Genomic DNA, 24,874 nt, shown 5'->3' with positions numbered 1-24,874 from the left:
ATAAGCACTGAACTAATGTGGCAATTACCATTCTTATGATTCTTACTGACAGTGGAATTGCAGTTCAGAGTCAGTGTTCTTTTCAGTACCCTCCCCTCTGCCCCTGCTGTTCACTGATGAAGTATTGCTTGGACCTGCAGGACATTTGTAAGAGTTGCCTTTGGACGGCCAATGGTTTGGCTGATTGCGTTTGTGGCACAGCACGTGGGAGTGCACAGTACGTGGGAGCCAGCACCCTGGCTCCATCCCATCCCCCAGCCTGCTCCCTGTTCCTTGTCCCCACTGGTCCCCCTCTGCACAGCTCTTTGAAGTGTTTGCCCTCGCAGCTCCAGGGCCGGTCCTCCTGGGGTCCCCTGCCTCCCCCTTCCCCACCCTCCGGCCCCCGAATCCCCTCTGGGCTGACCCCAACCACTCTTCTTTAACCTTGTCTCACTGCTGCCACCTTGGCCTGACCCTGCCTGTCCACCTCAGCCTGGTGCAGACTGGCTCTCCAAAATCCCTGTGATAAAATGGGATGGAGATAAAACTGCCCTACCTCACTCTGCCCTGTCCTAACCCTGGGGCCTTGTGGGTGCCAGGAGGGACCAGCTTCAAGGGAGGGATGGGACAGTGTGTCAGCCTTGAGTCAAAAATAAATCCTTTCAGCATGTAGCCAGGGTCAGGTGTGGTGGCCAAAATAGACATGGGGAGAGAGAAATTTCTGAGTGGGACTGAGGGTAGGAAAGGAAGGGCTTATGTGTTTGACAGGTGGTGGAGTGGGGGTGGAGTGTGGAGGGCCGCTTGAGTTGCCATGCCTTGTTCAGAAGTGAAATGTGCTGTTTGGCGGGGGGATCTTGCTGCTCCAGTGCATAAGCTGAGAGGAAGAGGAGGATGGCATGGGCTGCATGAACGCTTTGGTGGGTGGAGGAAGAACTATGAGCAGCGGGCCCTCCTTGTCTTCCTCCCACCCCCCTCAGGGGGCTCTGGGTTCAGAGCAGGTTGGGGCTTCTCAGCCAAATGTGACTCACAGTGCCTTCAGGTGGTTCTTTTGGGCATGCCCAGGGTGGAAAACGGCATAGAAACATCCTCCAACAGCAAATTCCCTCCCCTCAGGCTTATTATTATTGTTATTATTGTTAATAATAATAACAATAATAATTGTTGTCCACCCTAGCTAGCCACATACTCCCACAGAGTGGCATTGACTCCAATTTCCCTATAGGCTTAGCACAAACGATTCCATTGTGTGCAAGGCTCAACAACAGGATGTTTGAGGAATAGGTTCTGGACTCAGTGAAGATTCTGTAATGGAGGAGGGTTGACACTAATCAGAGCAGTTCCACCCTGTCTGGGACGACCCCATCCTGTGTGGGTGTTATCTTCTGATAACAGGGATACCTGCCCAAGTTGCATGGGAATCCTTTGTGTTGTGTAGCTCGGATGGAGAACCAAATAAAACGGGAGAACCAAATAAAAGGGGAGAAAGCGGCTGGGTCTGGGCTGCTTGTCACTTGTACCTCTCAAGGGAAGTGAACGGGCAAGTAGTCACCTTTCTCCTCTACTGCTCTAACTGAACTCATGTCTCTGAGTCATTTTTCCTATCTGTGTCACCACCTTGGGTTCTCGAACCCTGCGGCTGATTTACTCTGGTTAACTTATTTTACACCCTACTTGTCGATAACAATAATGGTATTGGTTGAGCACTTATTATGTGCCAAGCACTGTTCTAAGCACTGGGGTAGGTACAAGTTAATCAGGTTGTCCCAAGTGGGGCTCACAGTCTTAATCCCCATTTTACAGATGAGGTAACTGAGGCACAGAGAAATGAAGTGACTTGCCCAAAGTCACACAGCTAATAAGTGGCAGAGCCGGTATTAGACCCATTACCTGATTCCCAAGCCCATGCTCTTTCCACTAAGGCAGGCTGTTTTTCTTGCCTGAGGCAAGGGAATAATAGTAATAATTTGCTAAGCATTTACTAAGTGCCAAGTCCTGATCTGTATAAAGTAGATCAGACAATACTTCTTGTAATTTACTTATACGTATAGTTGTTGGCCTCACACAAGAACATTATACTCCAGGAGGAAAGCCAGAGGAATGTGGGGTGCTGTGTATCACATCCTGGAGGCCACACACACAGTTTACATAACACTTTGATGTATGGCCTAGAACAAAGGCACTAATCAATCTTGCAGACAGTTGAATGTTCCCAGGACAGGAAGCAGTGACAAGAGGTATAGGGAGGTAATAGGCTGATATGTTTCAGAGGCCCAGCTGCACATGTAAGATGGACAGCCAGATGGTATATAAGACCTTGGGACCAGCTAGGGAGTTGAACCTCAGCCTTGGGTGCATAAATCCTACTGGAAAACCTGGGGCTTCCTCAGGCCAGAAGGACACTGCTATGGTACTGTTATTATTATCTATCTCTTCAGGACCTATTCCTCTAACTATGTGTATACGTATTGACTGCAATTATCCTACCGAATCCCTCTTGCATCTTTGTAGCAGTAATATTATAAAATCAAAATGCTTTCTTGGCCGTATTGTGTGTATTATGATTTTGTATCTCCATCTCACACATGGAGAACTTCAGAATCCAAGTACCCCAGGTTTTTGCAGCTCCTATTTCAAGATAGTCTGTAATTTATATATCTGTAATTTATTTATATTAATGTCTGTCTCTCCCTGTAGTCTGTAAGCTCACTGTGGGCAGGGAATGTGTTTATTGTTGTGTTCTCCCAAGTGCTTAATACAGTGCTCTGCACACAATAAGTGCTCAATAAATATGACTGACTGACATAGGGCTCACGTAGGGGGTGGGAAAACAAATCTCGATTTTTACAGCTGAGGCAACTGAGGCCCAGAAAAGTTAGGTGACTCACCCCAGGTTCTACAGCAGGCAAATGGCAGTGTCAGGATCAGAACCCAGGACTCCTGACTCCTAGTCCTGGGCTTACATTGCTACTTACACTGCCACAAACTGTGCCAAAGTAGGGCTAAAACAAGGCAGCAGGGAATGTGGGCAGGGGGCTATGGAGTGGGAAGAAAGTTCAAGATGCCATTTGCACCAGACCCTTCTCCACCTACCTCCATTACCCTGGTGCCCCCTGTCAGCCATGGCACATCTCTGCCTAGGTGAGTAGGGACAGTAAAAGAAACCTGGGGACTGCTATGCTATGACTGTAGAAAGTCCTGGCACCATCCTGTAGCAATTGAGTAACTCAGAAAGGTTCTTTATGGCACTAGTGCAATGCTTAACGAGACCTGGGGCTCTCTGGGTTTTGCTGACAGGTCAGGTGGCATTCACTGACTTGGAGAAGATTGTGAGCCCTGTTGGATCTGACCTGTTTATTTTGTAATCAGTCAGTATTTATTGAGTGCTAATTGCACTTCATTAAGCACTTGGGAGAATACCATAGAATGCATAGACATTATCCCTGCTTTTTAAGGGGTAACAAACTAGTAATCACCCCAGTACTTAGCACAGTGCCTGGTATAAAGTAAAAGCTTCATCCCATAACTATCTGGAGACTAGGCCTGTCAAGATTTGCACCCCACAAGTTCTCACATAATAATAATAATAATAATAATAATGATGGTATTTTTAAGCACTCGCTACTTGCAAAGCACCGTTCTAAGTGCCGAGAGGGGATACAAGGTGATAAGGTTGTCCCACTTGGGGCTCACAGTTTTAATCCCCATTTTACAGATGAGGTAACCGAGGCACAGATAAGTTAAGTGGCTTGCCCAAGGTCACACAGCTGACAAGTGGCTGAGCTGGGATTCGAACCCATGACCCCTGACTCCCAAGCCCAAGGTCTTTCCACTGAGCCATGCTGCTTCCCCCCAAAAACTTTAAAAACATAAAAAGCTTCACACCTGGTTTCTTCTCATGCTGATGTGTTGCATGTTCTCTCCCTCTTCTGAATATCAACAAGGTGGTAAACCATCACAGGTTTTTACATTTTTTTTTAAATTTAACAAAACCTTCCTAATCGAGCTCCCAAATGGTTTCTGGTAGGCTCATGCGATAGGTAAGAACACATTCTAGGGTCAGTGGTTGGGTTGGGATTTTCATTTTTGTGAACAGTCTTCCTTGGGTCCAGCCTGATTGCCTTCTAACCTGGAACCTGGGCAAGTTTGCAGGTCTGCATTTTGGCATCTAGTCAAGGGATTTCTCAGCCTACATGTCTGATGGATTGTCTTTTTAGACTTCCTGCTTTGCCATTTCATGTCAGTGTGGCCTAGTAGAAAAAGCACAGGCTTCCATGTTTCTAATCCTGGCTCTGCCACCTATCTCCTGTGTGACCTTGGACAAGTCACTTAACTTCTCTGTACCTCAGTTCCCTCGTCTGTAGGATGGGGATTCAATACTGTTCTCCCTCTTACTTGACACATTTCTCCAAGAATAGTTCACCTCCATCTGCGATTTTTCTGGTAGTGTGCGCACAGAGTTTTCTTGGTAATGATAATGATTAATAATTCTGGTATTTGTTAAGCACTTACTGCTTGGCAGACACTGTCCTAAGCACTGGGGTAGATGCAAGCAACTCCTGTTGGACACAGTCCCTGTCCCATGTAGGACTCACAGTGTCAACCCCCAGTTTACAGATGAGATAACTGAGGCCTAGAAAAGTGAAGTTACTTGCCTAAGGTCACACAGCAGACAAGTGGTAGCATAGGTGGCCTAACATTGCCTCCTTCTGCACAGTAAACTTGAGTCTCTGCCCTCGACACTCTCCCATGCTGCTGCTGCCCAGCACAGTATGGTAGTAGTATATTATCAGTTTATGAATCATCTCATTATTATAAAACAATTCATAGTAAAATAGCCAAAGAATCTGATCCATTTTCCTTCAGGACAGCTGAAAGTTCAATTGCCAGTCTATACTTGATCTGAGATACTGTAAAAGTTCCCCTCCACATCCAAATTAAGCACAGTTTAGAGGGAAAGTAAAAGTCAAGCAAGTCCCAAAAAGGGAAGTCACGTTGGTGGATTCAAAAAGACTGAAGAAAGTTCCTTAAAATTTCCTGCAGTTCCTAGGGTCCTCCTAAGCCTTACAAACTGGCTTGTTGGACACAAAGGAAACAAAAGGCCCTGCCATAAAAAGGTAAACCTGCACTAGCCCATCGTCTACCTTGGAACAACCTGTCCCTGTTATAGATTTCTCATCCAACCTCCGACCTGTTATTCTGTTGGGCAAGAGGACCCTGCATAACCCTTAAACCCACAAGGAGAACCTGCCAAACCTGCCTGGCTGATTAGCTACAGAGGCTTACTGAGACATGGCAGCCCTTAAGTTCTGCCTCTCAGAGCTTCATTGCCTTGCTTCCAGTGGCTGGGGGATTGCCAGTCCTGAACCACCTGGGCCATGGATTTTGTACAGAAGAACAGGTACAGAGAGTAAGTTTACCTGGAAGCTTCCTTTCCCTGGAAAGGAATAATGATTGTGATATTTGTTTACACCTGCACTTTGGCAGATGTGAGATAATCAGATCCCGACGCCTGTCCCACCCTAGGCTCACAGTCTATGAAGGGAGGAGAATAGGTATTTAATCACCTTCAGCCCCACAACACATACCCAGATCTACATCTCTGCCCCTGCTCTCTCCCCCTCTCTCCAGGCTCGCATCTCCTCCTGCCTTCAGGACATCTCCATTTGGATGTCTGCCCGCCACCTAAAGCTCAACATGTCGAAGACTGAACTCCTTGTCTTCCCTCCCAAACCTTGCCCTCTCCCTGACTTTCCCATCTCTGTTGACGGCACTACCATCCTTCCCGTCTCACAAGCCCGCAACCTTGGTGTCATCCTCGACTCCGCTCTCTCATTCACCCCTCACATCCAAGCCGTGACCAAAACCTGCCGGTCTCAGCTCCACAACATTGCCAAGATCCTCCCTTTCCTCTCCATCCCAACCACTACCCTGCTCATTCAAGCTCTCATCCTGTCCCGTCTGGACTACTGCATCAGCCTTCTCTCTGATCTCCCATCCTCGTGTCTCTCTCCACTTCAATCCATACTTCATGCTGCTGCCCGGATTATCTTTGTCCAGAAACGCTCTGGGCATATCACTCCCCTCCTCAAAAATCTCCAGTGGCTACCAATCAATCCGCGCATCAGGCAGAAACTCCTCACCCTGGGCTTCAAGGCTCTCCATCACCTTGCCCCCTCCTACCTCAGCCCCCTTCTCTCCTTCTACAGCCCAGTCCACACCCTCCGCTCCTCCACCGCTGATCTCTTCACTGTACCTCGCTCTCGCCTGTCCCGCCATCGACCCCCGGCCCACGTCATCCCCCGGGCCTGGAATGCCCTCCCTCTGCCCATCCTCCAAGCTAGCTCTCTTCCTCCCTTCAAGGCCCTGCTGAGAGCTCACCTCCTCGAGGAGGCCTTCCCAGACTGAGCCCCTTCCTTCCTCTCCCCCTCGTCCCCCTCCATCCCCCCCATCTTACCTCCTTCCCTTCCCCACAGCACCTGTATATATGTATATATGTTTGTACATATTTTTTTACTCTATTTTATTTGTACATATCTATTCTATTTATTTTATTTTGTTAGTATGTTTGGTTTTGTTCTCTGTCTCCCCCTTTTAGACTGTGAGCCCACTGTTGGGTAGGGACTGTCTCTATATGTTGCCAATTTGTACTTCCCAAGCACTTAGTACAGTGCTCTGCACATAGTAAGCACTCAATAAATACGATTGATGATGATGATGATAGCTGTGACTTCTTTCCTTCCTTCTTCCCTTCCTTCCAGCTCCCTGTGGACAAGAACATGTCTACCCACTCAATTGGATTGCATTCTCCCAAGTTCTTAGTACAGTGCTCTGTACACAGTATGTGCTCAATAAATACCATTGATTTTTTGATTGATTAATTTCCATTTTACAGGTGAGGAAACTAAAGCACAGAGAAATGAAGTGATTTGCTCAAGGTCACATGGCAGGCAAGTGGCAGAGTCAGTATTCTGCCCTAATCAGGAGACCTAGAACCTAGGTCTCCTGATTCTCAGACCTGTGATTTCTCCATTTGGTCTTGCTGCTTAATACACCTAGCCATCTGTTTGAATCAATGTGAATCATGATTATCACCATCAATATTTATTGAGTGCCTACTCTATGTAGTACATTCTGCTAGGCACTTGAGAACCTACCATAAATTACAAAAACACGATCCCCATGGGTCACAGAAGTCCCTCCCATTCGGCCAAGCTGATTAGTTCTGCTTCATGAACTCACTGCACTGGGCAATCACAGCAGTAATTTTCCAGGGAAAGGAGAGTTGCCCCATGGCTGGCCTCCAGGGGAAGCTGGCTAGAACTCAGGTGTTCAGTCTGGTGGAATTTTTCTTGCAGATCCATTTGTAGGAAGACAGGCAGCGATCAGGATGGATCTCCTTTTTGTTCCGGAATGCAACGCAGTTCTGCTGATCTCGGCTGCCATTCAGAGCCCCCCTGGCCAAGAAAGGAATCCCAAATAATTTGTTGGGCACAGTGGGACGGTGGGACTGGTGGCTAACAAAACCAAAGCTGCAAAAGTCAAGAGGACCAAGACTTGAGAACTGAGGCCCTGTGATGGTTACTCAAGTTCGCCTATGCGTACAGGTTGGGTTGAGGTGGGAAAAGACTTCAGAGGTTGCTAGAGAGAGGGTAGAAATTCATGGACTGAGGGACAGCTGGTTGGATTAGTGGGTGACTGTCCCTGGAGCACAGCCAATCATGGAGGAGAATTGGGAAAAGAGGAGGGACAGAGTTAAATTGGGGAGAAGCCCCTCCACCATTTTTAGTAGTTGGGATGGAGTGACCCTGGGGGACAGAAAGCAAGAGGAAGGTTCTTCAAAAGAGGGTCCAGAGGCTAAGAGTGTGAGCCCCACATGGGACAACCTGGTTACCTTGTATCTACCCCAGGGCTTAGAACTGTGCTTCACACATAGTAAGCACTTAACAAATACCAGGTTATTATTATTATTATTTATTATTATTATTATTATTATTATTATTATTATTATTATTATTATTATTATGGGCCCAGAGAGCAAGGCACCTCCCCCTGTGAGGAGGAAAATGGTCATGTGGCACCTCAAAATCCTGAGGGAAGGATCCAACAGTGGTGGACCTGGAACTGGGAATTCCTTGAGAGAGGGGGAGGGGAATGGACCAGAAGAACTTGTGCACCAGGATGTTTAAAAGGAAGGTTGAAAGGCCCTGGGAAAGGGAGAATGTGTTTTTGAATCCAAATCTTTTTATATTTGTCACTATAAGTTGTTGAAAATCCTTTCAATCGGCTCTCTCCCTCCTTCCTAACCTTGCTTATCTCCCACTACCACCCAGCTCTCATGCTTTGCTCCTCTAATGTCAACTTACTCACTGTACCTCAAACTGGATTCTCTCACCATCAGCTCATTACTCACATCCTCCCTCTCCCTTCACATCTGACAGACCACCACTCTCCCCATCTTCAGAGCCATACTAAAAACACATCTCCTTCAAGAAGCCTTCCCTGACTAATACCTCATTTTCCCACCTTGCTTGCTCCCCTTCTGTGTCACCTATGCACTTAGGTCCATACTCCCTTGTCCTTAGCCCCTCTGCACTTATGTACATATCCTTCTACTTTACTGCTTTCCCTAACTGAAATTTATTTTAATGTCTGTCTTCCCCCCTCGATAACAAGCTTCTTGAGGGCAGGGATCATATTTACCACATCTACTGTATCACACTCCTCCAAGTGCTAGTATAGTGCCTATTCGTTTCCTCTATCACATTCCCTTTTCCCAGTAATGGATCAATCAATGGTATTTATTGAGTGCTTACTGCATGCAGAGCACTGTAGTAAGTGCTTTGGAGAGTACATTACAATAGAATTAGTAGAGAGGATCCCTGCACACAAGAAGCTTATAATCTATAGGAAGCACTCAATACATACCATTGATCGATAGATTGATTTATTTCATTTCATCTGTTAAAAACCTATATAGAGCTGAACCCTTCCAGCCTATGATAGGGTCTTGGGTAGTTCCAGGGATGCAGTGGAGATGCATTTACCAGGAAACAGAACTGGTGCAGAGGTAAGATTCCTCTGAGCTTCCTACAACCAACCTCGGGAGGGAAGATGGCTGACTTGAGTCCGAATCATCCCCTTAACTGTTTGGGCACCGTATTTGAGGGCCAATGGGTGGTAGTAGCAGCCTAACTGGTGGAGGAATTGGGGATTGCTTGGCAAGGCCTCCAAATTCTCATCCTTTCCTGGAAGGAAAACCCAAAGACGGTTAGATACCATGGACATCCCAGGCACCTGGGCCCTCCCACTGTGGTGGTGGGGGCTATTTTGGTGGAGAAGGGTTGAGGACACCCTGCTGGTCACAGGCCCCCAGACTGGATGGTCAGGACCAGGCCCCTCAAAGTCCTCGGTGCCCTGGCAGTGACACAGCTGCAGACTTACAACTTTAAATTCTGGTTGGTCCTGACCTGTATCCATGCAGTTCAGGCTGTCCGAGCCACAGCCACTTTCCTTCCTTCTCTTGGAAATGGAGTCCAATCCAGAAGTAATAGTCCTCTTCCTTATGGCTGCTCACAAAGTCCTGGGGAGCGAATGATCAAATGTGGCTCTGAGCTTCTGCCTCGAGGGCTTTATTCTGCCCCATACCTCACCTGTTCAGGTCATGGTTAGCTCATGGAATGGAAGGAGTGAACCTCCCACCTCTGCCCCCTACATTTAGCTCTCCACATTTCTGGGCCAAATTCCCCTGCCTGGCCCTGGTAACAATGATAATAATAATAATTGTGGTATTTGTTAAGTGCCTAAGGGGTGTGCAGCACTGCACTAAACTCTAGGATAAGTACAAGTTAATCAAGTTGGACACAATCCCTGTCCCACATGGGGTTCACAGTCTAAAGTAGGAAAGGAAACTGTTACTTATTCCCCATTTTACAGATGAAGAAACTGAGGACAGGAGAAGTTAAGTGGCTTGCCTCTGCTCACCAAGCGGGTAAGTGGCAAAGCTGGGATTTCAACCCAGATCTCTGTCTCTTAGGCAGTTGCTTCTCCATAAGCAGGTTTCTACAGGCTTGGCGGCCTCCACTCTCCCTCACTTGAAGTGGCCTGAGAAATCCTCCCAAGGGCTCACCATCTCTGCCTCGTCCGTTAGAACCAGGAGCCGGGATCTTCTGGCCTCACAGTCTCGGACACTGTCCTCCCAGCTCTTCCGCTCTTCTGAGAAGTAGTAACAGCTGTGCCTGTGTAGCAGCCAACCTTGGGGACAGAGCTCACAAACCGCTCCTGCTAGGGGAGGTGGGGGAGGAAGGACAACAGACACTGATAATATTGTGTCAGTCAAGCAAGCAGTCAGTAGAATTCATCATTCATCTATGGAGAGTAGAACACTCCTCTAAACACTTGCGAAGGTACCTCAGAAGCAAACAGCACAGTCCCTACACTCAAAGAGGAATGGAGACAGGCAAATAAGATAAATAATGTGCTCATACACACACACGCACACACACACACAAACATATATATATTATATATAAATATGGACGTGCTGAGGACAGGTATAATTACACGTGAGGTATTGAGCTGATGCAACTTCAGGTGGTGGAAATTAATTTGGGAAGACTTTTTGGAGGAAGTGGGATTTTAGACAGGCTTTGAAGAAAGGGAGAGCTCTAGTTGCCTTTTGTTGCTTCTGTCTCCTCAAGAGGAATCAACTCATCAAACAGAAGCATTTATTCAGGGCTTACTGTGAGCAGAGAACTGTACAAGTGCTTGGGAAGGGGCAATAATAATAATAATAATGATATTTGTTAAGTGCTTACTATGTGCCAAGCACTGGGGTAGATACAAGGTAATCAGGTTGTCCCCCATGGGGCTCGCAGTCTTAATCCCCATTTTACAGATGAGGTAACTGAGGCACAGAGAAGTTGAGTGATTTGCCCAAAGTCACACAGCTAACAATTGGCAGAGCTGGGATTAGAACACATGACTTCTGACTCCCAAACCTGTGCTCTTTCTACTGAGCCATGCTGCTGATAGTTGATAGACATGATTCCTGCCCATAAGAATCTTATGGTCTTCACGGAGAGACATACATTAAAACAAATTATAGACTGGAGAAATAGTAGAGTATAAGGATATTTATGTAAGTGCTGTGAGGCTGGTGTATCGAAGTGCTTAAGGAGTTCACAATGCATAGTCAGTGGTGAAGGGAGGGCAGATATGGGAAATGAGGGTTTAGGAGAAAGGATATCAAATAAATTTGTAAACATCCTCAGGAGAGGGTCTGGACAAAAGCAGTGGGAAGGATTGAAGCTGGAAAACAGAGATATATTGTGATAACCCCTAATGGTTTTAACTTTTCCTATTCCTATTCCTGTTTGGGATTTTCAGGATATATCCCTGCTGTTTTCATATTGTGGCTAAATCACCACCATTTCTATGGAGGATAGAGATTTCAGTTCTAGGGACTTGAACTTTTCCTTGGGAGGGATTAGTAGTTCTTGACATGAGTCACTGAGGAAGGTTGTGAAATTGTGTAATCTTCTGTCTTTTTTTTTATTATACTTGTAAAGTGCTTACTATTTGCCAGGCACTATACTAAGCACTGGGGTAGAGACAAGATAATCAGATTGGACACAGTCCATGTCCCACATAGGGTTCACAGTCTTAATCTCATTTTACAGATGAAGTATCTGAGGCACAGAGGAACTGAAATGACTTGCCCAAAGTCACACAGCAGACAAGTGGCAGAGCCAGGATTTGAAGCCCCACAGCACTAATGTACATATCTGTAATTTATTTATTTATATGAATGTCTGTCCCCCTTATTATTATTATTATTATTATTATTACGGTATTTGTTGAGCACTTACTATGTGTCAGTCACTGTACTAAGCACTGGGGTAGGTACAAGCAAATTGAGTTGAACACAGTCCCTGCCCTGCAAAAGGGCTCACAGTCTTCATCTCCATTTTACAGATGACATAACTGAGGTACAGAGAAGTTAAGTGATTTGCCCAAGGCCACACAGCAGGTAAGTGGTGGAGCCGGGATTAGAACCCATGACCTCTAAATTGTAAGCTCGTTGTGGGCAGAGAATGTATTGTACTCTCCCAAGTGCTCAGTACAGTGTTCTGCACATAGTAAGCTCTCAATAATAATAATAATAATAATAATGGTATTTGTTAAGCGGTTACTATGTGCAAAGCACTGTTCTAAGCTCTGGAGAGGGTACAAGGTGATCAAGTTGTCCCACAGGGGGCTCACAGTCTTAAACCCTATTTTACAGATGAGGTAACTGAGGCACAGAGAAGTTAAGTGACTTGTCCAAAGTCACACAGCTGACAGTTGGTGGGGTCAGGATTTGAACCCATGACCTCTGACTCCAAAGCCCGTGCTCTTTCCACTGAGCCACGCTGCTTCCCTGTTAAATACTATAGAATGAATGTAAGAATGAACCCAGGTCCTTCTGAATCCCAGATCCATGTTCTATCTGCTAGAGATCTTCAGGAACAAGGTCAACTCCTTTTTAATTCTGCCTCCACCATTTGCTTACTGTGTGATCTTGGGCAAGTCACTTACCTTCTCAGTGCCTGAATTTCCTCATCTGAAAAAATGGCAATGGAATATCAGTTCTCCCTGCCCCACATACTGTGAGTCTCATGTGGGGGAGGGACTAATTCTGAACCAATTATCTTGTATCTACCCCAGCATTTAGTGCAGTGCTTGGCATACTGTATGCACTTATATTAGAATTCTTCTTATTGCCCTAGCTCGGTGTAGGATGATCTTGGCTCAGGGTAGAAGGAGAGACTCATTAAGTCCCTGCTCAGCTCCACCAATCGAAGTAGCCAGTGGTTCTATAATCTCCCATCCTCAAAGGGATAAAATGGGATAATAGCTGTGAAAATGCTTTGGGAAAATAAAAGTGCTCTACAAAAAATCAGTGCGGTATCTTTATTTCTTTTATGGTATTTGTTAAGCACATCCTACACGCCAGGCACTGTTCTAAGCACTGGGTCAGATACAAAATGATCAGGTTGGACATAGTCCCTGTTCCACATGGAGCTCCCAATCTTAATCTCCATTTTACAGATGAGGTAACTGAGACACAGAGAAGTGAAGTGACTTGCTCACAGACAAAGAGCAGACAAGTGGCAGAGCTGAGATTAGAACCCAGGTCCTTCTGACTTCCAGGCCCATGCTCTATCCACTAGGCCACACTGCTTCTCTGAGGTATGATTATAATATATTGTGTCAAATAATGATAAAAAATATTAATACTCTCATCGACTTTCAGAGAAGCAGCGTGGTTTAGTGGAATGAGCCCGGGTTTGGGAGTCAGAGGACGTGGATTCTGATCCTGCCTCTGTCACTTGTCTGCTGTGTGACCTTGGGCAAGCCACTTCACTTCTCTGGGACTCAGTTACCTCAGCTTAGTCTAGTTACTTAACTTCTATGTGCCTCTTGTTCCCTCATCTGTAAAATGGGAATTCAATGCCTGTTTCCTTCTCCTACATGGGACTGTGAGCCCCATGTGGAACAAGGGCTGTGTCCAATCTGATTAACTTTTATTTACTCCAGTGCTTAAAACGGTGCTTGACACATATTGAGTGCTCAACAAATATCATAACAATTATAATGAGAAAACCATTATATAGTGGGTACAATTTTCCTTCCTCATTTGGCCCACTGCCACTGGGTGACCCTTGCCTGATTCACTCAACAGAGCAGTGGTGGAACCAGTCATGCACCCTTTCTCAGGATAAAGTGTTGCTTAGAGGACAGTCATTCAGTCAATCAGTTAATCATATTTTTTGAGCGCTTACTATGTGGAGAGCTCTGAAGGGCTTGGGAGAATACAATATAACAATAAATAGACACACGCCCTGCCCACACCCAGTCTAGAGGGAGAGACAGGCATTAACACAAATGAAGAAATTGCAGATATGTATAAAAATGCTGTGGGGCTGGGAGGGGGATGAATAAAGGGAACAAGTCAGGGTGATGCACAAGGGAGTGGGAGAAGAGGAAAGGAGGGCTTAGTCAGGTGTGCCTTCAATAAGGCTCTGAAGATCACTGTCCTTCCTCACCATTGGCATGGAATGTTCCTGAGGCCTCTCTTAAGGTGCAGCTCATGGAAGCAGCTCCCTCTAGACTGTTGTGTGACTACCAACTCTGCTGTATTGTACTCTCTCAAGAGCTTAATACAGTGCTCTGCACACAGTAGGTGCTCAATAATTATCATTGATTGATGGACTGATTGATAGGAGGGAGTAGGTCTTCTGTTGATTCAGAGGAGTTTACTATTACATCCCCAGTTCCCTGGACAGGGAGTGGGGGTTATGGAAAAGGAGCCCAGAAGCAGTTTCTACTCACCCAGCTTATGGACGCACAAATCCTCCTGGAACTCCTGCATTATCTCTCGGCAGCTGTTCCCCTCCAGAGTGCTCTCTGGCTCCCCACGGGTTTCTTGGTGGGTGGCCCTGGAGCTGACCGCCATCCAGCAGATAATTGTGTGCCCTGAATTCAACTCACAAGTTGTTAGAACAGAGACAGGGGCATGGAAGCGGAAGCACAATCTGCAGGGGGATATTTGCCAAAGCGGGACTGGAGCATCTAGGGAGCCTCCTGGACTCCCTCCTTTTTCCTTCTCTTCCACATCAAACAATAATAAGAACTGCGACATTTGTTAAGTGTGTACTCTAAGCTCTGGGGTAGAGAACAAGATAATCAGGTCAGACAGAGTCCCTGTCCCAGTTTTAGGAGGAGGGAGGTCAAGCATTTAATCCCCATTTTACAGATGAGGAGATGGAGGTTTGGGAAGCTAAGTGACTTGTTGGGATGCAGAATAGCCTAGTGGAAAGAGCATGGGCCTGGAAGGCCGTTGTTCTGGGTTCTAATTCCGGGTCCACCACCCGTTATGTGATCTTGGGCAAGTCACTTAACTTCTTTGCGCCGCAGCTCCCTCTTTTGCAAAATAGGAATTCAATTCCTGTTCTCCTTCCAATTTACTCCGTGACCTCCAAGTGGGACCTAATTATCTTGTATGTACACCAGCACTTTGTACAGTGCATGGCACACAGTAAGAGCTTAACAAATACCAAAATTATCATTATTTTTATTCAGTCACCCAACAGGCAAGTAGTGGAGCTGGGATTAGAATCCAGGTCCTTTTTTTCCAGACCTGTGCTCCTTCCACTAGGGCACACTGCTTCTCTAAGCAAATAAGTCTGAAATATCAGCCTCATCTAGCATCTTTCTCAGGTTGAGGGCTTGAACCCTGAAGAGGCTCTTTCTGACACCTGGGGAGGGGACAAGAGCCTCCGCTTACTAACCTCTCATTCCCTCACCCTACTCCCCATCCCATGTATGTAACCTATGCACTTGGGTCTGTATCCCTAAGCACTTTGAAACTCACACCACCCCCAGACCAACACCACTTATGTTCCTTGTCTCTTGTCTCATGCTTTTGAGTCGTCTCCGATCCATAGCGATGTCATGGACACATCTCTCCCAGAATGCCCCATCTCCATCTGTAATCCTGGTAGTGGATCCATAGAGTTTTCTTGGTAAAAATAGGGCAGTGGTTTACCATTGCCTTCTTCCGCGCAGTAAACTTGAGACTCCACCCTCGATTCTCTCCCATGCTGCTGCTGCCTAGCACAGGCGAGTTTTGACTTCTAGGAGATTGCCTTCTACTCACTAGCCACTGCTCAAACTAGGAATGGAATGTGTAGGCCTCTGCTTGACTCTCTATCCCATAGCCAAGACTGGAAGAGTACTGGAAACTCTTTAGGTGCGATTCTGAGAGGAGACTAATATTCCTGCCTCTGAATTATTTATATTAGTGTCTATCCCCTTCCTCCCTTCAGATGATAAGCTCACTGTGGCAGGAAACATGTCTTCCAACTCTGTTGTATTGCAATAATAATTATGGTATTTGTTAAGCATTCACTATGTGTCAGGCACTGTACTAAGTGCTGGGATGGATACAAGCAAATCAGGTTGGACACAGTCCCTGTCCCACATGGGGCTCGCAGTCTCATTCCCCATTTTACAGATGAGGTAACTGAAGCACACAGAAGTGAAATGACTTGCCCAAGGTCACACAGCAGACAAGTGGCAGAGCCAGGATTAGAACCCATGACCTTCTGACTCCCAGCCCTGTGCCCTTCTAGACTGTGAGCCCACTGTTGGGTAGGGACTGTCTCTATATGTTGCCAACTTGTACTTCCCAAGCGCTTAGTACAGTGCTCTGCACACAGTAAGTGCTCAATAAATACGATTGATTGATTGATTGATTGATTGATCTACTATGCCACGCTACTTCTCCTTTATACCCTCCCAAGTGCTTAGTATAGTGCTCTGCAAACAGTAAGTGCTCAATAAATACCATTGATTGACTGATCTCCAACCTGTAATTTATTTTAAAGTCTATCTCCCCTGCTAGATTGCAAGCTCCTTGCAGGTAGGAGTCATGTCTACCAATTCTGTTATATCGTACTCTCCCAAAAACTTGATCCAATGCTCTGTAGACAGTAGGCACTCAATAAATACTATTGCTTGCTTGCTTGTTTTCTCACTCACCATGCAGAGTTGCCACAGCTACAATGCCCAGCACTATGGCCTTCAGCCCCAGGATGGCACCAAGAACACACCAGCTTGGTCCTGTGGGAACAGAGAGTCGGGGTCAGAAGGGAGACGCCCTAATCATTGTAATAATAATAATAATAATTCTGGTACTCGTTAAGTGCTTACTGTTTGCCAAGCACTGTTCCAAGCACTGGGACAGATACAAGTTAATCGGGTCGGACACAGTCCCACATGGAATTCACACTCTTAATCCCCATTTATAGATGAAGTAACTGAGGCCCAGATAAGAGAAGTGAAGGCCCAAGATCACATAGCAGACGTGGTGGAGCTGCGATTAGAATCCAGGTCCTTCTGACTCCCAGGCCCATACTCTATTCATTAAGCCATACTGTATTTGCTCAACATTTGTCATGTACTGAACTTGTGGTAGATACAAGATTATCAGATCAGATACAGGTCCTGTCCACGCAGGGTTTCCAGTCTAAGTGGGAGGGAGAAGAAGTATTTAATCCCCATTTTACAGATGAGGAGCCTGAGACCCAGAGAAGTGAAATGACTTGCCCAAGATCCTACAGCAAGGGCATGGCGGAGCTGCAGTTAGAGCACAGATCTCCTGACTCTTTTTAGACTAGGCCGCAGTGCCATTCCAGCTCTGGGGTGAATCAGGGCTACTGCCTCAGGCTCCATGTTTTAGGGGCCTCACCCTGCCCCCCTCAGTCCAGGCAATCAGCTGATGTTGGACTAGAGCAGAGCCCAGAATCAACGTCTCGTGGGCCCAGGCTTAGGAAGGAGAGGTGGAAGGAGTGGAATTGCCGCACCAGTGTGTTCCTTAGCTCGGTCTCTAAACTTCCTCCTGATCCAAGCAAGCCTGGAAAGCAGGGCCTCTCACTCCCAGGGTCCATTTTGCCTGCATCTTTCCTCCCCGCAGTCATGTTACCATTCTTTATTTAAACTGTAAGCTCTCTGAGGGCAGGATCTGGACCTATTTTAAACATTGCCCAGTGCAAATTACAAACGTTTGACATTTTAAAACTAGTTTAAAGTTAAAGGATGTTAATCCATGTCCTAGGAAAATATTTTTTTTTTTGTTTTCGTGGTGTTTGCTAAGCGCTTACTTATACCAGGAGATCCAAGCACTGTGGTCGATACAAGTTAATCAGGTGGGACACAGTCCATGTCCCACAAGGAGTTCACAGTCTAAATCCCCATTTTACAACTGAGGAAACTGAGGCCCAGAGAAGTGAAGTGACTTGCCCAAGGTCACTCAGCAGACAGGTGGTGGAGCTGGGATTAGAACCTAGATCCTTCTGACTCCCAGGCCCGTGTTCTATCCACTAGGCCACGCTGCTTCTCAGATTTTATCTGTGTTCACCTGAAAATCTGAAGAAAGCTCAATAACTCAATTATGTCCTTTCTGTGATTTTCCTTTCACGATCTCGAATGACTTCCATATTCTTATCACCATCATCATCATCGTCAGTGATATTTATTATCACATCAATCTTCACTAGTCCCTGCTGAGAGAGTTGAGTCCCCATTTAACAGATTGAGAAATTGAGTCAAATGTAAACTTTGCTGCAATCTGCTACAAGTCAAAACCCACCTGTGCTGGGCAGCAGCGGCATGGGAGAGAGTCAAGTGTGGATGAAACTCAAAAGTCAAGTTTACTGCACAGAAGGAGGCAGTAAACCAGTTCCATATTTTTACCGAGAAAACCCTATGGATATTCTACCAGAATGATTGCAGATGGATTTGGTGCATTCTGGGAGAGATGTGTCCATGGCATCACTATAGGTCGGAGATGACTCGATGGCATAAAACAACAAAAGACAAGACAAGTGTCATTATTGATTGGGGGAAGAGGGTAGAACGGGCTTTCAGTGTGAAGAAATGGTCATTAGAGAATTCACAGGAAACTGAAACAGAAACTTTTGTGTACCTTGTGAAATGTGCAACTGGCCTCGTTGTCACCACCCAAGGGGTCCCAAAATCTGCCTCTTGCAGGGATTAATCAGGGCACAACTTTCAAGATTTGGAAAGCTTTATTCTTAAATCCATGACAGTGGATGGCACTAAACTTCATGGAGGGAGGCAGTGTGGCCTAATGGAAAGAAGATGGGCCTGGGAGTCAGAACACCGGGGTTCTAAACCCAGGGTCATCATTTGCCTGCTGTGTGACCTTGGACAAGTCACTTAACTTCTCTGTGCCTCAGTTTCCTCATCTGTAAAATGGGTTAAAATATCTATCTTCCATTCCTTGAAAGGAACAAGAATTGTATCTGATCTCATTATCTTGTATCAACCATAGTGCTTGGCACATAGTAAGCACTTAATAAATACCATTATTGTTTTTATGGCAAGTCAGAGACCCCAAAACTGGTTTGATTCAAATTAGTCACAAATAAAAAGACAGCACTTGTCTGCTGTGTGATCCTAGGCAAGTCACTTGACTTCTCTGTGCTTCAATTTCCTCAACTCTAAATGGGGATTCAATCCTAACCATTCCCTAATGAGTCTGTGAGTCCATTGTGGGACAGGGATGTGGTCCAACCTAATTATCTTGTATTTACCCCAACATTTAATATAGTGCTTGGCACATAGTAAATGCTTAACTGTAATAAAGAAAGCAATGTAACAACACCATTTTGCAGCCCCTTGTGATCATTCAGTCATTCAATCATATTTATTGAGCACTTACTGTGTGCACAGCACTGTACTAAGTGCTTGGAAAGTACAATATTAGCAATAGAGACAATCCCTGCCCACAATGGGTTTACAGTCTGCGGCGGTGGGGGAGACAGACATCAAAACAAGTAAACAGGCATACAAATAAATAAATAAATTATAGATATATACATATATACATAAGTGTTGGGGTGGGGGCGAGGGCAAAGGGAGCGAGTTGAGGTGACGCTGAAAGGGGGGCTGAGGAAAAGGGGACTTAATCTGGGAAGGCCTCTAGGAGGAGGTGTGCCTTCAGTAGGGCTTTGAAGGGGGAAAGAGTGATTGTTTGGCCAATTTGAAGAGGCAGGGTGTTCCAGGCCAGAGGTAGGACGTGGACCAGGGGTCGGTGGTGAGACAGGTGAGATCGAGGCACAGTGAGAAGGTTAGCAGCAGAGGAGCAGAGTGTGCAGGCTGGTATGTAGAAGGAGAGAAGGGGGTGAAGTAGGAGGGGGCAAAGTGATGGAGAGCTTTAAAGCTTTAAAGTTAGTGAGGAGTTTTTGTTTGATAAAGAGATTGATAGACAACCACTGGAGGTTTTTGAGGAGGGGGGTAACATGCCCTGAATATTTCTTTAGAAAGATAATCCAGGCAGAGGACTGAAGTATGGACTGAAGTGGGGAGAGGGAGGAGGTTGGGAGGTCAGAAAGGAGGCTGATGCAGTAATCCATTTGGGATAGGATGAGTGATTGTACTAACGTGGTTGAGGTTTGGATGAAGAGGAAAGGGTGGATCTTGGTGATGTTGTGAAGGTGAGACCGACGGGATTTGGTGACGGATTGGATATGAGGGGTGAATGAGAGAGCGGAGTCAAGGATAACACCAAGTTTACGGGCTCATGAGACAGGAAGGATGGTTGTGTCGTCTACAGTGATGGCAAAGTTCAGGAGAGGATAGGGTTTGGGAGGGAAGATAAGGAGCTCTGTCTTGGACATGTTGAGTTTGAGGTGGTGGGAGGACACACAAGTAGGGATGTCCTGAAGGCAGGAGGAGATGCAAGCCTGGAGGGAGGGAGAGAGAACAGGGAAGGAGATATAGATTTGGGTGTCATCTGTATAGATGTCGTTGTTGAAGCCATGGAGCGAGTGAGTTCTCCAAGGGAGTAAGTGTAAATGGAGAATAGACGGAGACCCAGAACTGAACCTTGAGGGACCCCTATAGTTAGGGGATGGGAAGGGGAAGGAAGAGCCCATGAAGGAGACTGAGAATGAATGGCCAGAGAGATTAGAGGAGAAGCAGGACAGGAGGTAGTCAGAGAAGTCAAGGTTGCATAACGTATTTGAAGAGAAGGGGATGGTCCACAGTGTCAAAGGCAGCTGAGATGTCGAGGAGGATTAGGATGGAGTAGGAGCAGTTGGATTTGGCAAGATCATTGGTGACCTTTGAGAGGGCAGTTTCAGTGGGTTTCAGAAGCCAGATTGGAGTGGGTCCAGGAGAGAGTTGGAGGGGAGGAATTCGAAGCAGCGAGGGTAGAGGTCATCTGTAAAATGGAGATTAAATATCTGTCCTCCTACTCCCTTGGACTGTGGGATGGGAATTGTGCCTGATCTGTTGAATTATATCTACCTCAGTACTTAGCAATGTGCTTAGCACATAGTAAGTGTTTCCAAAATAGAGAAGCAGTGTGGCTCAGTGGAAAGAGCTTGGGCTTTGGAGTCAGAGGTCATAGGTTCAAGTCCCGGCTCTGCCAATTGTCAGCTGTGTGATTTTGGGCAAGTCATTTAACTTCTCTGTGCCTCAGTTACCTCATCTGTAAAATGGGGATTAAGACTGTGAGCCCCCCATGGGACAACTTGATCTCCTTGTAACCACCCCAGCGCTTAGAACAGTGCTTTGCACATAGTAAGTGCTTAATAAATACCATTATTATTATTAAATAGCTGTATTATGATCATTATTATTATAATTATTGGTAATGTTCAGTGATGTGTCAAAGTCCTTGATTTGGTGTTGCTCTGTGTAACCCTGGATCTCTTCTATTTTAGTATCCCACCTCTGGGGGTCCACACGCATTAATTTGATTTACATGTCAAGCTGTAGATTTCTGTAAGTCTTTCATGTGTCAGGACCACCCACCAACTTGGACACATACTCGATCTTGTCATCTCTACACAGTGCACAATATCACCAACTCTGAAATCCCATTCTCTGACCACAACCTTCTCATTTGCCTCCTCTCCCACAATCCTCCTCCCCATAAATTTGTACTATTCCCCCACAGAGACCTTCAGTCTCTCAACCCCATCCTTCTCTCTCAGAACATCACATTCTACCTAGCCTCCATTTCCAGTCTACCCACTCTTGATGACCAAATAGATGCTCTCAACACCACCCTCTCTACTCAACTCAACTGCTTATTGTTGTATTGTACTTTCCCAAGGGCTTAGTACAGTGCTCTGCACACAGTAAGTTTTCAATATATATGATTGAATGGATGAATGAATGAATCTAGGAGAAATGCAGGGAGAAGCCCCATGAAGAACTCTTTCCAATTTTCATCCATCTAACAAAATGCATCTGAAACCATCAGTGTATCTGCACCCTGGACATTATTCAAAACTGAACTTGTCATCTTCCCTTCTGAACTTCCTCCTCCTCCTACCTTCCTCAACTCCGTTGATGGCACCCCCTATCCTCCTTGTCCCAGAAGCCCACAACCTTCATATCATCCTTGACTTCTCATTGTCTTGCAGCTCTCGCTCAATGGATGGATACATCCTTCTTGTTCTTTCTATTGTTTTCCCAGATCCACTCCTTCCTCTCCATCCAAACAGCTACCTATGTTGGCCCGAGCACTTGTTGCTTCATATCAGCCTCCTTACTGATCGGCCTTCAGCTTCTCTTCACTTCAGTTCATAGCATAACCCACTTTATGAATCCCCTTCTTGAAGTACTGCTTGGCAAACCTCTCTCCACTCCCCACACATTTTCGATGGGTACTTGTTTCCCGCTGCGTCTAGCAAAAATGCCTCAGAATTTGCTCCAAGACTTTTCACCTGATTTCTTACATCTTCCAGCTCTCTTCACCCACTACTTCTCAGCTTATATTCTTGTGTCTTCCAAGCGCAACTTCTAACTATACCTCTACTCTTTATTCTCTGGCCTCCATTCCCTCATTCAACTGTGTTCCCTTAGCCTGGAACTTTCTTCTTGGACAAATTTACGATTCATCCTTCCATTAAACTGGTATCTTTGGACTGTAAGCCCACTGTGGACAAGGAATGTGTCTACCAACTCTGTTCTGTTGAACTCTCTCAAGTGCTTAGTATGGTGCTTTGAACACAGAAAGTGCTCAATAAATACTATTGATTGATTGTCTCTCTCAGGGCAGGACATATTTGTCTTTCTCCTATTGGGCTCTCCCAAATATTTTTGCTCTCAGTAGACACTCAAAATAGTCCATTGACTGACTGATTGATTAATTGACTTGCTTAGTAAATTTGGCTTCCCTAAGATGTTGCATGATTTGGGGTTTGGATAATTAGTCAGGGAAAGCTTGTTGGAGGAGGTGACATATTTTAGGAGGTTTCTGAAGCTGAAGAGGGCTGAGGCCTGGGAGGGAATATAAAGCCAGGGGGAGGAGTGGAGATTGGAGGACCAAAAAAACCCCCTAAAGACTTACTCTGTGGTGAGTTGAAATGGGGCCATCAAAAGCAAGAGGGTCAAAGGAAATATTCAAGCTGCAGGCAGAGTGGCATCAGAGTTGTAAGTTAGAAATGGCTACACATCAATTGGGTGCATCACAACTAAGAAAAGAGAGGCTCTTTATGAGCAGAAATTTCCAAGAGGATTGTGAAACAAAGAGGCAAAATCAGAAAAAGGGCCGGACCCAGCAAACAGAAAACACTCCAGCACAACAGAAGGAAATCTTTGTGTATCACCTAGTGACACATAGTAAGCACTTAGTGCAGTGCTTTGCACACAGTAAGTGCTTAATAAATACAAGTGAATGAAAAAATGATGGGGAGTTTATTGGTCTCTTCATTGACATAAAAACCCTAAAGCAATCTTCATCATCAGTGGCCAGTCTTCAGAGAGGAAAGAACTTGATGCAGACACCCTGTAAATCCTGGAAGACTGCTATAAGAAAAACCGTCACTGTTTATGGTCTGCCCTTTCTGTTGGTTAGTCACACATCCATCACATTCCCCATTATTAGAAAGTAGCGATGTCCACATCACGCGGGGCATTGAACTAGGGGATTTTTTGAAAATGAATTGAAAGTGTAACACTCCAGAGTCAGGGCTTCCTCTTAAAGAGATAGCTTTTGGTCACTTCAGAGGAAATGAATCACACATAGGCAGAGGTGAGGGGGTGTTGAAATAGGGTCCAGTGGTGAGACTTTTCCTCTAGACTGTGAGCCTGTTGTGGGGTAGGGACTGTCTCTATCTGTTTCCAAATTGTACTTTCCAAGCACTTAGTACAGTGCTCTGCACACAGTAAGTGCTCAATAAATACAATTGAATGAATAGAATATAGCAGGGATCTGATTATCTTGGCACATAGTAAGCACTTAACAAATACCACAGTCATAATCATCATCATCATTATCATCATCAATTCAGTCATTTAGTTCAGTATTGTTTATTAATAATAATAACAATAATAATTATTATGACATTTGTTAAGCGCTTACCATGTGCAAAGCACTGTTCTAAGCACTGGCAGAGATACAAGGCAAACAGGGTGTCCCAAGTAGTGCTCATGGACTTCATCCCCATTTAGAAGCTAAGTGACTTGCCCAAAGTCACACAGCTGACAAATGGCAGAAGCAGGATTAGAACCCATGACCTCTGACTCCCAAACCCAGGCTTTTCCCACTAAGCCATGCTTCTCCACACTGCTTTTCTTTCCTGAAAATTATCCAAGAGTAATGCACAGATAGAAGGGACAGCAAAACAGAGAATCAGTATGGCAGTATGGCATATGTTAAGTACACACTATGTGTCGAGCACTGTATTAAGCACTGGGGTGGATACAAGCTAAACAGGTTGGACACAGTCCATGTCCCACATGTGGCTCATAGTCTACTTACTCCATCAATATTTCCACGATCAAGATTCATAAACATCCTGCACAGTTCTACTCCTTGTTTAGATCACTTTTCCACCCATTGTATTTTCTTTTTTACAATACCTCAGAAAGGACAGAGTTTCTGTTCTCATGAATAGCCGAGCATTGGCATTTGGAGAGATGGGTGAAGCAAAAGAGAAAGAGTAGCCACAATTATAACAGTTGAGAGATACAAGAGAAAACACACGTTGATCCACCTTACCTCTTTCTGACCAATGCTGCTTTCTTGGAAAGTCCAGAGTGGTGAAACTCCCCTTCCCCTCCATTATTAAGCTCTTCTGAGATGAGGATCTTGAGAGACTGCTCAAGCCTCTGCTCCCTGAGCGTGATGATTGATGTTGCATAGAGAGGAAATGGGACAGGGTGGGGATGTTACTCGTTTGGTTGAAACCACCCGGAGGGCTCTTTTCTGGGTCACTTCCTTAGCTCTGCAGGGGTGACCGATGTCAGAATGCTTCCTCTGGCACTGCCTGGATGCAGTCTCCAGTAGTACTGCCCAGTTAGAGTACAA

At 45.6% G+C, this 24,874-nt stretch overlaps 1 protein-coding gene across 1 annotated transcript in view; it reads right to left on the bottom strand.

Moving 5' to 3' along the window:
- Positions 1–7,166: 7,166 nt before the first annotated feature.
- LOC119939730 (killer cell lectin-like receptor subfamily F member 1) overlaps positions 7,167–24,874 on the bottom strand; it is a 33,279-nt gene continuing 15,571 nt past the window's right edge. Inside the window, exons 2-7 of the mRNA XM_038759913.1 lie at positions 24,566–24,682; positions 16,564–16,644; positions 14,353–14,496; positions 10,106–10,257; positions 9,447–9,559; positions 7,167–7,433 (exon numbers count right to left, since the gene is read on the bottom strand). Coding sequence (XP_038615841.1) covers positions 7,301–7,433; positions 9,447–9,559; positions 10,106–10,257; positions 14,353–14,496; positions 16,564–16,644; positions 24,566–24,629 — 687 coding nt within the window. The 5' untranslated portion in view covers positions 24,630–24,682 and the 3' untranslated portion in view covers positions 7,167–7,300. The remainder of the gene's footprint in view (positions 7,434–9,446; positions 9,560–10,105; positions 10,258–14,352; positions 14,497–16,563; positions 16,645–24,565; positions 24,683–24,874) is intronic.

Source organism: Tachyglossus aculeatus, chromosome 17 (assembly GCF_015852505.1).
Source record: "Tachyglossus aculeatus isolate mTacAcu1 chromosome 17, mTacAcu1.pri, whole genome shotgun sequence".
Taxonomy (NCBI): domain Eukaryota; kingdom Metazoa; phylum Chordata; class Mammalia; order Monotremata; family Tachyglossidae; genus Tachyglossus; species Tachyglossus aculeatus.
This window is presented reverse-complemented; position numbering and strand designations above follow the sequence as displayed.